At 41.4% G+C, this 13,932-nt stretch overlaps 1 protein-coding gene across 1 annotated transcript in view; it reads left to right on the top strand.

The window, feature by feature from the left end:
* The window catches only part of LOC146306201 (mitogen-activated protein kinase kinase kinase 11), a 72,683-nt gene extending 69,106 nt beyond the window's left edge, over positions 1 to 3,577 (top strand). Inside the window, exon 10 of the mRNA XM_084712447.1 lies at positions 1,785 to 3,577. Within this exon, the coding sequence (XP_084568573.1) occupies positions 1,785 to 2,386 (602 nt within the window). The 3' untranslated portion in view covers positions 2,387 to 3,577. The remainder of the gene's footprint in view (positions 1 to 1,784) is intronic.
* Positions 3,578 to 13,932: the final 10,355 nt, after the last annotated feature.

The following is a 13,932-nucleotide window of genomic DNA, read 5'->3' as shown; positions in this document are numbered from 1 at the left end:
AAATGGTCTCAGAGGAAAATAGAGAATTTAATAGTTGCAGCTCCGGGCTGATTTTCTTTTTCATCTTTTGTCCAAAAATGTCTCATTTGATAGTAAAGGTTGCAGACCCCTGTCTGAAAGGGTCGGTTCATTATTAAGTTTTGAGCTGAAGGTCTATCAAGTCCCACAGACTGACCCCAGCAACTGCAGCTGACATCCACAGACAAAGCAATCCTAACTTTAAGTACACGTCAGTTGTAAGTCACCACCTAACAGCTGTATAATGTTTAGTGTGGTTGACAGTGCGACTGATACGGGTTATTCAATGACCAATAACAATGCTGATAGTTAGAGAGCAGGATGTACGATGGCTGATATATAATGCCAATATCAAAAAAGAAAAGTCATGTATAACTCCATTATTACATTTAGATTACAGTCTAAAATACCATGTTGTTTTAGATGGAAATATAATTAATTAATGAAATAGAAAACAACATTGGGTTATGATGTAGATTTCAGAATGTGACTGGTGTCAGAAGTGACACTCAGCATTATAACATGAAATATATTGAGTAAGTAACAGCTTTAAATTTGCTGTTGTTAGGGTGACAGGAGAAACATCTTATTGAGTTGTAGATCTCCAAACTAACTTTTTCAGCACCTTTCCAAAACTCTCAAGGGGCAGGATGCAGGATAATCGACCTGATGAACCAGTCTATCACCAGGAAATGACCATATTTATGCTATAGTGATGTCATGGGGGTTATTTTGAGTTAGATTGGACACTTAAAATATTTGATAATAACCTATGTTATAAGGCAAGACGGCAGCTTGGTGTTCTTCTTACATACTGCATTGTTGCTAATGTCTCACACAGCTGCTCACTGGCCACAATTTTAAAGTCACAGCTCTACACTCACACCGTACACCGACTATGATCTGTCTCATATCCAGAGACATCTATGATTGTAAGCCTTGAACACACGATATACACAATACGCAAGTCTTTCTTTAGATTTGACATTTTTCATATTTCATGTTTATTTTTTCATGTTTACATTCATATTCATGGGAATATTTGTATTTTTTATATTATTATTCCTTCTGTGTAGCACACTGAATCTCGCTGTAAATGTACAATGACAATAAAGGTATTCATATTTGTAAGCGGGGGACATGGAGTTTGAAAGCTGAGGGAATTGTACAGGCAGAGAATGTCCAAAGCAGTGGTTCTCAGACGGTGTGCTGAAACACACTGACGTGCCCTGAGGCGGGTTCAGGTGTGCTGTGGCACGCGTTCATTTCCCAATACAGATGGAAACTCTACATCCTAAAACAATTCCTGAAAAAAATCTTACATCCAAATGAACTCCAGTTTTCACTGATGCAAGATGGTGGTAATTATTATAATGTGACACCTCCAATACTCTGATTGACTAACCTTTTTTTTTCCCTTCCCAGACTCTAGAAACTCTGACTGGTCATTGCCTATGTTGGTTAGGCTGGTTATAGAGGGTATTTTGCTTGGATATGAATACAGGTGTGCCCTGTGATCTTGGCTTCCTCTCTGATGTGCCTTGGACAGAAAAAGTTTGAAAACTACTGGTCTTATGAACAATGCATTAGGGTTAAATGTACGACCCAGCATTTTTAAGGTTTAACTCATAATAGGAAATAAAAGTCAGGATATCTCAGCCTCTGCTGCTGATTTTGACCTTTACTTGTCCCTCAATCTTATAGAAGTGTAATATTAAATGCCTGGAATGTCCCGTTCATGTTTTCTTCTTTCTGTTCTTTCCCAGTTCTGGACCTGCCTTTGTGCCAAGACACACAAGACTCTGATGACAAGCCTTCAGTGTCCTGTTCTCTCCACCCCAATGCTGCCCTCTGTAGCCCCAAAACCCGCCGCCTGGAGGTCAGCGTCATCCCCCGTCCCCGCCCGTCCCCCATCCGCCCCCGCATCGACCCCTGGAGCTTCATCTCGGCTGGTGGCGGGAACTCAGGTGGCGGCCGCAGCCCGAACCGCTCGGACAGCAACCTCCTGGGCTACCAGCCCTCCCCCACCAACCCTTTCCACAACTGTGACCCCTTCCCCTCGCCTGACTGCGACCCGTTCGCCCTCAAGGCCGACCCCTCGAGCGGCTCGGATGTGGCTTCGCCCTTCGACCCCTTCTCTGCCCCCTTCCCCACCTCCCGCTCCGCCCCCTGTTCCACTAACGGCTCGCCCACGCTGCCCTCGTTCCGCATAGCGCCGCTCAACCCAGCGGACTCGCCCCTCATCGACCTGGGCTGGGCGACCTGCGGGAAGCCCCTGGACGGCACCAAAGAGAGAGCTCACCCCCGCAGGACACTTGGGCTCAAGCCCTTCAAGTCCCCGACACAACTCAGAGACGACAGGTTCTAAGCCCGTGGCGAGGCCGTGGATTTTATCACAGGAACACAGTCCAGTCCACTACTTCCTCCTGCATCTGATCGAGGATTTGGAATCTTTTTAAAAAACGCACACCCCATCACTCAACCCACTGCGGGAGGTTTCCCCCCCATGGGAGCCTTAATCGTCGCAGGTCGTATTCATACGCCAGCCTGCTGCTTTGAAAACCAGAAAGCCAGTGAAAGGTGGTACATTGGATTGTGGGAAAGCTGCCTTTGAACCAATCGCTGGTGCCCATTTCATTCTCCTCTCTATCTGTGTTTCTCTATCCCTTTGAAGGAGCAGAACACAGATCACTAGTCCCATCTTCAGATTCTATCAGACTGCTCATATCACTCGCTTTCATCTCCCCCCTACCTTTGAAGCATTGTGACAATGCAGAGGTGGATAAGGCGACTTGCACAGCTTCATCTGCCTCTACCTCTCTGCAGACTCAAAGCATTCAGGACAATGGAAAATTGGAGTGCCTTATTTCGTGAAGTGTTTTTAATATATATCTTTTCAAGGTTCCTTGAATGGTTAATCTGGTGCGTAGGGAAGACGCTCTGAATTTGGCTTAAATTTGAAAATCAGCTTAACATTTCTGTGGAAGAAAAGTGTCGTCTGTGTGCGTGCGTGTGTGCATGTATGTCTAGACTCATTGTTCAAGGAAAGCTTACAGTTTTTTTTTGTTTTTTTGAACAGCGTCTGCCTGTTGCATTATGGGAGAAAGCACTCAGAGTAGATATTCCGGGCCGCTCACGAAATCCGAGACAAAACCATGACCCAGGCATTCCGCTTGGAAGCAGATAACATTCCAGTCACATTCCCTGGGAAATGCCAGGGATTGGACGGATTCATTTGGCTGGCAGGCGACACGGCACAGGAAACAAGACGGGGGAGCCTGCTGCATTCCCCTTGTATGCCAAAGAATGCCACTGTGACGGTGTAAGAGCTGGGACAGAGAGTGTTTGTGGAGAGTGAAAAGTGTTTGCAAATAAATTGTTTTTACCTCCATGTTGTGCCAGACGGGTGGAGTTTGCCACACTGGACAGCACAGTGAGATTATCACAGATAGTATTTAAACATAACTTTGATCTTGCTTTTCTGTGGTGATCTCTTTTAATTCAATCCAGACTGTCTTATCACCTCCCGTCTGATACTGCAGGAACCAAATACTTTTAAGTATTTGCAAATACTTCAATATATCAGTATGGAAGCTTCATGAAATACTTTTGTTGCACAGACCATCAGACTAGTACTTGGCCTCGCAAAGCCAGCCCACAGTTTCACAGCGTCTTGGACCTCATGATTCACACTTCTCTCTCTTTGACCTTTTTGGACGAGTGTACCAGTGTCTCAGCTGTTAGAAGTTGTTCTTCCAATTCTTGAACAAGGACAGCCATTGTCGTTGTTCTGAAAATGTAATTTTATTTTTCCTGAAATGATCCATCAAATTTGTTTTCAGAATGAATATAAGCCAGAAACAGGCTGTCAAGAGTTTTACATCAGGCTACATTTTAACCATACAACACATACAGTAATAGTTTGACATTTTGGTGTTGATTGTTTAATATGAAGCTGGAGCCAGTTAGCATAACTCAGCATTAAGACTGGAGGTAACAAAATCTGCCTCTCTGCACCTTTTAAAACGTCTTTATTGATGCATTATATCTCATTTGTTTAATAGCCATGACTTCCTGGAGTTGTATCGTCACTGTAAGGTGGCCAAGCAACTAGGCATATAGGAGGAGATAGCCCTCTGGCATAAATCTTTCTGCCAGAAAGTCTTTCTAACATGTAGTTAATGGTTTATTTTAACCCAAACCATGATGTTTACCTAAACCATATACCATATAGGTTTGTTGCCTTAAGCTAACCAAGTAGTTTTGATGCCTGAACCTAACCAACCTGTGACAGAAAACTTCAAATATATGTGTTAATATGAAAAGCCTCAAGATAATAAGTAAACTAAATCAATAACAATAAGCATCTCATGAAAAACCATGTCAAACCCCAACCTGCTCCTGGTGTGGCATTTGTCCCTGTTTATACTATGTCACCTGACTTCCTAAAGCCTTAATGCCAGAAAACTCTTTTTGGAAAACTTTCTGGCAGAAAGTCCTGAAGGGTAACTTCTCCCATGTGTGGAAAGCAGTGGAGACTACCCATGGGAGAAGTTATCTTCTTGCAGAAATCTTACTATTTTAAACTAAACTCATATTTTGACCCCCTTAAACCTGGATGGAACATGGAAGGGTCTTTCTGGCAGAAAGCCTTGACGGCTAAAGTCGCCCAATAGCATGGAGACGTTTTTTGTGTGGATTAAACAAATAAAATGTAACATGTTAGTGAGCTTTATAGGTACTGGTAGACTTTGTTACCTTTGGCCAGGTTAGCTTTTTCCTTGTCTAGGAAATGTTGAAGGTTAATGTGCATCAAAATATTCACTAATTACTTACGTCAGTCTAAATCAAATCTCAGCATATGTATTTAAGAGTTGTGTCAACTCAAGCTTGTGAGGTGTTGGCTGGCTTTGCGAGGCTAGAGCTGCAGGGCTCCTAAAGTCATGTCCCTTCCAGTTTGTTAAAAAACCATCCTAAACCATTTTAATGCTGCTAAAAAGATCGAATAGGATCCTGTGGATAACCCGAGAACAGATACAGCAGAGAAGTTCAGCACTGAAATATAGTACAGGGAGAAATCCTCTGTAGAGATGCTGAAATATAATATTTTTTTCCACCAACATTAGGCTCAACAGACCAGTATGCACTGGAGCAGCAACTGAAAACTCTCGGTTCACAGTCATTATCATCACAGATAGTTCATACTAAATGTAACACGTTCAGGCACTTTCTCAGTGGGTTTTCAAAAAGCACCCTAGGAAATGTACGACTCGATGCAAGTTGAGGGAAAAGTGTCTCCAGCAACAAATCACAAAAAAAAATAAATCTCTGAATAGGTTGGACATCACAGACTGATGGTGCATAAGAGGGTCCAAGATGGCAGTCAGCTGCTTCTCAAGCATGTGGTCAATTAACATAATTGGCATTGGTCAAGCATGTAAGCAACCGAAAGAGACCCACTTACGCATGGCACAAACTGGTCCCGTTACCCATGTCTTTGTCGGAACATTACGAGGTACAAATACTGATTGGGTTCATCAGTGACACCGTGTCATTGGGAGACAGTAAAGGCTTTGTTCTGATGAAGAGCGAAAATGTCGTCTCCAAAGGGGGACGCTTTGTGATTAGCCTAATAATCCTTCTGACGAACAGACGGGGCTGATAGCGATAATTAGCCTCTTGATAAGAGCAGAGAGTATTAACAAAGTGTTCAGATATTTGGTTAATTAATTTACCCCGACGTTAAGAAAATGCCCTGCATCCTCCTCACAAGGTGTCGAGTGGCTTCCTTCGTCAGCTTGATTTAAGCCGTGCCCCTTTTTATGCAGGAAGTTTCAAAGACAGGTTGGGTTGCTTTTCCTCCCTTTCCTTCCCTTTTTTTCTCTGTTGCCACCGGCTGTTCGGCTGCTGACCGGATGAAATCTCCACCGTCGAGGCTCACCTTTTTCTTCTACGTCCTTCCCCCTCAGGTGATGTGGGAGATTCTCATTCTCTTTTTCTTTTTCTTCTCACTCCTACTCCTTTGCTTCTGTCTTCTGTGGAAAGTTTTCTTGAGGGCAGTTTTGTCCTGACACTGCAGAGCATTCAATTCAGTAACAGTCAGGTTTCTATCCGGGAAAAATAAGTCCATTTACTGCTCATTTTATGGAGGCAGTTGAATTTTCTGTGAAGGTATCAGTATGCTTCAAATGAACTTTGTTCCAAATTCAAACAGAGCTTCACTGTATATTTCTCCTGCACATTTATGTGTCTGTTCATCATCTACTGGACGTCCAAGTAATACTCAACAGTCACAAAGAGACACAGTGCTTATAAATGTCCCTGTATGTTTCAAACGAACGCGGCTGTGTCCCCCCACATCTAAAGGCAAAAGGGTTTCATCTAAACCTATATATTATAACTCTTAAGAATAACCATGGGTGAAGATTGGATATAAAGCACACTGGCTACTTTCACACCTCCGCATATCTGGCAATTGCTGCACAATTGCTGTTCTCCAATGAGAGTTGAGCAAGTTTGGTAACCAGTGAAACCTTGGTCAGCTTTTTCCTTTCCTGTTTCAGATATACTATGTGCCAGGCTTATCAATGTTGAAAAGAAAATCGGCTTTTGCAGATGGATAAAAGATGTTGCTGGGGGGCCTGTAGAAGTGACATAGTTGATGTTAGCAGAATGCTAGCCAGCTACTTAAACTGCATCTGTCGTTAGCTAGCTAGGTACATCTGATAACAAAATGCTTCCAAACTAGCAAGCTAATGTACATCAATCATTTGCTTGCTAGTTAGCTAGCATTTTGCTGACATTAATTAACTGTAAGTCAGTTTTACAGGTCCCCCAGCAGCATCTTTAAGCCAAAATTTGTTTTTCTTTTCAACATAGACAAGCCAAACACATAGCATCTCAGTGCAGGAAACAGGAAAGGAGAAAGCTGACCGAGGTTCTGATGCACTCAAAGCCTGGTCAACCATCGCTGGAGCACAGATCAAAAAGGGGTGGGACTTAAGAAGGGTTGTGCCTGAAGGTTTTAAAAATGTAAACCCATGCGGAGGGACAGTGGCCAGAATATCTTTGTTGAGAACTTGAAATTCACACAACAGAACTTAACATGTCAACACGTCAGGAAGTTAATACCTGAAGTTGAGATCACAGCAGAAGCAGCAGCACCTGCTACACTGCAGTGGTTTTCATTTCAAATATAGTTGCATCTTGCAGACACAAACTGTCTGAGAAACAATACATCCAATTCTTTGAACCCATAGCAAGCAAGTATACATTCAGAATCAGACAGGGTCACCCGAACAGTTGTTTTATGTTGACCTCAGGTCCGTTCCAACAACTCACCTGCCATCACTTGGACGTGTGAATCTTCCTTCACATTGTGCAAAAGCGTGAGGCTTAATATAGAATTTGTCTCTGTCAGCAGCGTTCCCTATATTCTTTCACTCTCTCGTCTCCTTCACCGCCATTTTACAGACGTGACAAGCGATGAGTTATTGCCTCGTCTCTTCATGTCAACACACAAAGCCACAACAGCTATCCTCTGATAGTCATTAGGCTCGGATGGCTGTTATTGTCAACAGAACTGTGCGAGGAGGAGAAAAGATAGATGACGGAAATGGAGATGATTGAAACGTCTGGCAGATTATTTCTGTCACAAACTCTGTGTGTGTGTCAAGTATCCACTTCAAGCTGCCACTCATGTCTCGTCTGTTTGTTTGCTCGGTGCCAGACTTTAATTTTCCCACAGACCTGCTGTTGAAAAGTATTACCTGCCCGTTCTACATCGGTGATTGACTTCATGAAATATTACCTGCATTAACAGGAGTCACTGTTCTTTTCTCATATGATTAAGTTATTGCTTAAGTCAGAGTGAGTCATTTGATATACAGGTCATTTCTTAAAATGACCTGTATATCACCCATTCTTGAGAACTGGGACAAATCATGTCTTACCAAAAAAAGCTTTAAAAATCATTAATAGCAACAATCTAATTACAATTTTTTGGTGAAAATTTATTCTTTAAGGATTAATGTATAGGGAATATATGGATTTATGTCCTGCTTTGATTAAAAAGTGCCTTCAAAATCTAACAATACCTTCTGATAACATAGGTTTAAAAATGTGCTATTATAATCGTCTTTGTCTTAAAATGTATTTGTCAATGAAAATATTGTCCCTTTAAACTTGTGTCCCAGATTTCAGTCAGCTCTTCCAGATTTTTACAAAATTATGATTTAATCAGGCATATAAAGGGTTAGCTATACCCTAAGTTAGCCTGTTTTACTTCCTTGTTTTAAAAAAGGCGGGAATACTACTCAAGCACGGGTAACCTTTCTATTTTTTGACAAATTCATTGAATAATATTGCTATCAGATGTGTCTCAACCATAACATATCGACTCTGTAGCCCTTCCACATCCAAACCGAATAAGAATTATGGTTTAAAAAATTTGTATCTGTTTAGCATTAAAAGAACACTGAGCATCTTTAAAAAATAAAATGGCTGCTCACTATAACTATGGTGTAAAATTTAAAAAAGGTAACATTTTATCGACTTTGTAAGACATCAACGTTTAATAAAAATGTAATCTTTAGGAGGCTGGCCTGTTACAAGTTTTAATAGCCATCATTATTGACGAGTAAAAATCGAAACCCCCTCAAAATACAATTTTGTCCCAGTTCTCAAGAATGAGTGACATGCAAATACGTTGGAATACTACACAATACTCCTGTCTAGGCTCTTAAAATGTAACCTGAATCTGACAGAACTCTAGTTCGGAGGTTGTGGGAATAAATGGAACACGTTTCAGGAAGTCTTTTGTGGACACGGACGTCCGATTCCTTGGTTTTGGCTGTCAGATTCAGGAACCATAACTGCCACTCGTCCGCTGAAGCTGACAGCAAGCACTCCAATAAGAAAGTCCTGATGAGTTGTTTGTGACGCTCGGCTCTTCCAGGCATCGCCCCATCCGTCATTGCAAATCAGCGTCCCGAGCACAAGCTGACAGGGAGAATGGGAGCGAGTTCTCTGCAGGGGAGACCAATATCTGGCCACCGGTGATCCACTTTCAGCGCAGGGAACGGGCATGATTTGATGATCTAAATTCAAAAGTTCAAGCTCAGACCACTGGCCCCTAATCAGTGAACGGCAAATGGTCAATACATTACATGAATAAAAGCTAATGAGACGGCACAATGGAGGAACCCAAAGCCCAGACCCTCATCACACCACGAGGCAACTAGTGAGCGGTGGTTGTGTTTTAGAATTTCACAAGAGAAAAATCAGAGCCATTATCCAGATGAAAAAAAAATATGTTGCAAGCTAGTTATTTCCTGGCTGTGTGAAAAGTTTAAAGTGTTGCTTAATGCAACCATCCATCAGGGTTACACTCACTCTTAAAGCTTAATTTGGCTTTGTTAACAGTGGATATGTTTAAATGCATACTAATTAACTGATTTACTGTAGTCATGTTAATACCTTATGGACTTGTATTGGACAAGTGCTACTTGAGGATATTCAGTTGTCTGTAATAACACTGGGAATAATAATTCCTGCCACGGCTGTATTTTTATTGGCAAAATTCCAGTGGAAACACCTTAATTCTGCATGGGAGTGGACATCCCCTGAAAATCTGTCTCTTGTCAAACTGAAGATATTGGTGCACCATGTCACATTTTGTTTTGGCTGTGGAGTATGGAGCCCTAAAACTGACAAAACACGCTTGATAGTCAAAATGAAAAAAGAAAAAGAAGAACATAAAGTCAAACATTTGTATTCAACAGCCAAACCCAATGCAAAGGACATAAATCTGAGTCGAGCACAGCCCTAAAACATAGTTAAAGGTTATAAGACAATATTCAACAATAAAACTGAAAACATCAAGTTTCAAGTAGTAGCATTGTCAGTTAAATAATGAAAATGGAATGTAAAAAGAAATATGAAGCTCTATACTTTTCTTTTAACCTCTAATCAGGTGGTTAAAAACAGCAATAAGGGTTTTATTTTTTCCTTTACCACCAATCAGTTGACAGAATAAAATTTAATTGCATCCGACGGGACTGTGTGGTTAGCAAGCTTATCTGAAAACACTAGCTAAACATAGTGAGTCAGCTAGTTAGCTACCTAGCTGAAGCTAACTTTGTCACAAAACCAAACCAGCCAGGCATGAAGCTTTGTATTATTACACCCCAGATCATATTTGACGTGTCTGATAACCTTTTACTACATTTTCTTAGTCACGGGGCTCAGCAGTGTAAATTTTCTTCGCTAAATCAGGACTTGATAAGTATCTATATAAAAATACATGCTGTAGACATCTTTACTTCTATCTTTATAATATGTAACCACTCTGATTTCTGTGTCCGACACCATGCAGAGGGTGACTTGATTCATGTATGTGTCGAAATGGCCAGAGGGGAAAGTGGTAATGAATCAAGGCGCAGTGTGTTTGTCACAGTGACAACATGGTGACAGATGCTACTGGTCTCTGATTACTGTGGCTAAGGACGTGCTGCTGCTGTATGATTGTCTTTAACAGCTAACTCGGAGAATTTAACCCCCGCATTAAAGTGTTGTGTAAACCCATCAGCTTGAGCAGACAGGGAAAAATGGCTGAATATTGTCACTGCACAGCCCTCTGGGTAAAGTAACCAAGCTTCCAGAGAGAAACAAGTGTTACTGGGAGGATATTTTAATCCCATTAAATAATCTGAATGCTTGAATTAAACTGTCACCAGAAGCATAAACATTTCTAGTTTTTGACTCAAAAAAAAGTCAGCAGGTCAAGTCAGGAGAGGACCGTATTTCTTCCACTCCCGCGGCTCCAGTTAAATCGTGTTTTCTCTCCTTCATGGTTACTGGGTACATTGGTGAAGGATTCAACAAGGATGGAGGGAAAAATCAGGCCGAACACACGTCACATTTATTTTATTGATGAAATCTTACCTTGGCGGGTCAGTCAAGAGTGAATTCTGAAACGACAAAATAGATGGCCTGGCATTTCAGCGGCTTTCACCCCATTTACCCCTGCTGCCCCTGCTTGCTTGTGTTCAATTAAGTGGGGGTTACAAATATACCTGGTTATCAGCCTCGTTTCAGCTGTCTCACAGCCAGCCGTCAGCGCCAGAGACACATTATTGCTCTTTCTGGCTCATATTAAACTGAAACACCTGCCCAAGCCTTTGTTTGGCATTAACAGGCCGAGACCAAATGATCAAATATGACCTTTCATTGACTGTACAGGAATTGCACATCCCCATAGAGATGTGGACAAAAGCCATGTCTGCAAGAGGCGCCGCCAGGTGCGTACGCTAATGCTTTGGGCTCCCAAAGTGTGAGTATTATTCCTAATTCTTTTCAGTCTGTGCATCCAAGGTCACCATCTGCTGTCCTCTTTTTCTGTTAACAACGAAAACTGAATGAATGGGAGCAATGAAAGGAGGACCAATTCGTTTCCAAGACCACAGTGACGGCTCTTGGAGAAGGCTGGCGCTCTGTTTAGAAAATAAACATGGATTTTATCTATGAGGTCATTAAGTCCAGGGCCCACACACACTCATCCACCCCTCCACTCGACAGCACACAACAGCCCCATGGTCGTGATTATTGTTCTGCCTGGCTATTGACACTCAATTACCTTGTGATCTTCCTGGAATAGAAGCCGTTCAATCTGTAAATTTCTGTTTCTCGAGTGTTGAATGAGTGTGCTGCAAACCAATTGGCTGAGTAAACAGCCCTTGTGTCTAAAACACAGACAGCAAAATGAATTATTGTTGCTTCCTCAACATTGTGTGCAGATAAAAGGAATGAAATAGCTGATATTTTTGGCATTTTTCATAATCGTGCTGTCATACTTCAGTATGTGTCAGGGTGAAAGGAATAAAGCCCAGGACAGAGCACAAACTACAGCCCATCTCAAGTCCTTGAAGCTTAGTGATGCAGTTGCTGCTAAGTAGGGTTGCAGTTTATAAGCACTTTCCTTAATCAATCATTGGTAAAAATTCTCAATTAAGCTACATATTAAATACATATACTTGAATACTGGATAACGTGGAGCACACTCTCTGTTAAATTTCAGACCTTTATTTTATACTAGATCGATTATATTTTACTTGATCAACCAAATTCTTAAGGATTTACTGGGTCTTCGTTGGTCGTATCTAGATGGGAAAACTCCGGACCTCCAAAAGATCTTGCAAGAGCTCATTGTAATTCAAACATGATCTTTTCCTAACCCTCAAAGATGTTTTTAACCACGGTGTTGTCACATTAGAAAACATAATTGGTTTGTACAACATACACAACGAAGAAACGACGTGTGAAAACCTTGTGAGATTTTTGAAAATCCAGGGTTACCATCTAGACATGACCAAGCCTAAACTGATCAGTGGTACAAATTTGCACATCAGAGTTCATCAAACTTTATATATGGACGACTAGGCATTTATTCCGCTTCTGTGTAGACCAGTCATTGCTCCAATTCCAGTGAACCGATTTCCCTCTCTGGATGTTTTAGTCTGTATGACAAAAGAGAACTGGACCAGCTTGAAGTAAGGTGTAACTTTTGTTACACCACCCACCTCAAATCACTTTTCTTGCCTTAAAAAATTCTAAAAAGACTGCTTACCATATGATGAGTTTGTATTTTCAACATTCTTCCCAAACCTGGGGTTCCAATCTGGACACCACCATCGTGGTTCTCTCAAATGTCACAAACTCTATTCTGATGAATGATCACATATTTGCATGTCAAGTTTTACAAAGTTCAAACATGGAAAGCCATGCACAGATTTTTGTCCATGTCTGTGTGGACCAGTCGTTGCTCCGATTCCAGTGAAATCAACTGATTTTGCCCTCTGGACATTTTAGTCTTTCAGCCATCGCTAAAATTTGTTCTGGAAAGAGAACTGGATTGCTGAACTGGAAGTCAAAAAGAAAACATAGGCAGGTGTGAAGTAAGGTTCCAATAAGCCAGCTGCAACATGTTTAGGGTTGCCAATAGTAACAAATGTTGTCCAAATGTCTAATGTTCCAACAAATTGATGTTCACAAATTTTATGAATGGCCAAATGACTAAAATGGTCCAGTTTTGGTCTGACAAACATCCAAAATACAAGTATAATGATCCTGGACCAACGCTAAGACTGCTGCCAACACTTAAACCTTATTAATGTCTTCGAAGGCACAAATATAATGCAGGATAAAGATTTGACTTAGGCTTGAGGGTATTTAACAGTAGGTGGTCTCTTTCAGGTGCTCGTGCTTGCGCTTAAATAACTGAACTCTAAATGATCCACAGAGGCAATTTGAAACGGTTTGGATGGTACAAATCCCCTTAACTTACTGGTCAAATCTGTTCCACTCACAGCATCGCAGTACTGTAAAAGGCTTTTCCCTCTGACAGCTTCCTACCAGCCAGCTAAGGACATTTCCAAAATTTATATAAAGGGCGGGAAACGTGGATATTTATAGATGGCCATCTTTTTACACACTGGATCAAAACTATTTCTCTTTCTAGATGGCCATGGACGCAATCTACATTAGGATGATGGGATGATTGCTTCATACGAACAAAACGTTTTATAGGTTTTCACTGGAGTATTTAAGATGTATGGGTGCTTCACATGAGGCAGATTAACTTTACATTCCAGTTCTCCAATTTGACCAAATCTGTATTAGTATGATTCCTCTACAAGCCCCAGTATTTGTGTGTAGCAGAAAATTCAACAGCATTGCCTGGTCGAGCTTGAAATCCGGTTCTTTGTGTACATTGCAGCAAAATCCCAAACCTAAATCGCTGTCTAATGTCGCCTTGGGGCACCCATACTGAATTTTTATGTGCATAAAACTGCTAGATGGAGATGAGGATTTTGTCACTACTTTGAAGTAGCGGACAAAGTTGATCTCCTCTCCGTC

The sequence above is a fragment of the Lutjanus erythropterus genome, chromosome 23 (assembly GCF_056507025.1).
Source record: "Lutjanus erythropterus isolate fLutEry1 chromosome 23, fLutEry1.hap2, whole genome shotgun sequence".
Classification (NCBI taxonomy): Eukaryota; Metazoa; Chordata; class Actinopteri; order Lutjaniformes; family Lutjanidae; genus Lutjanus; species Lutjanus erythropterus.
This window is presented reverse-complemented; position numbering and strand designations above follow the sequence as displayed.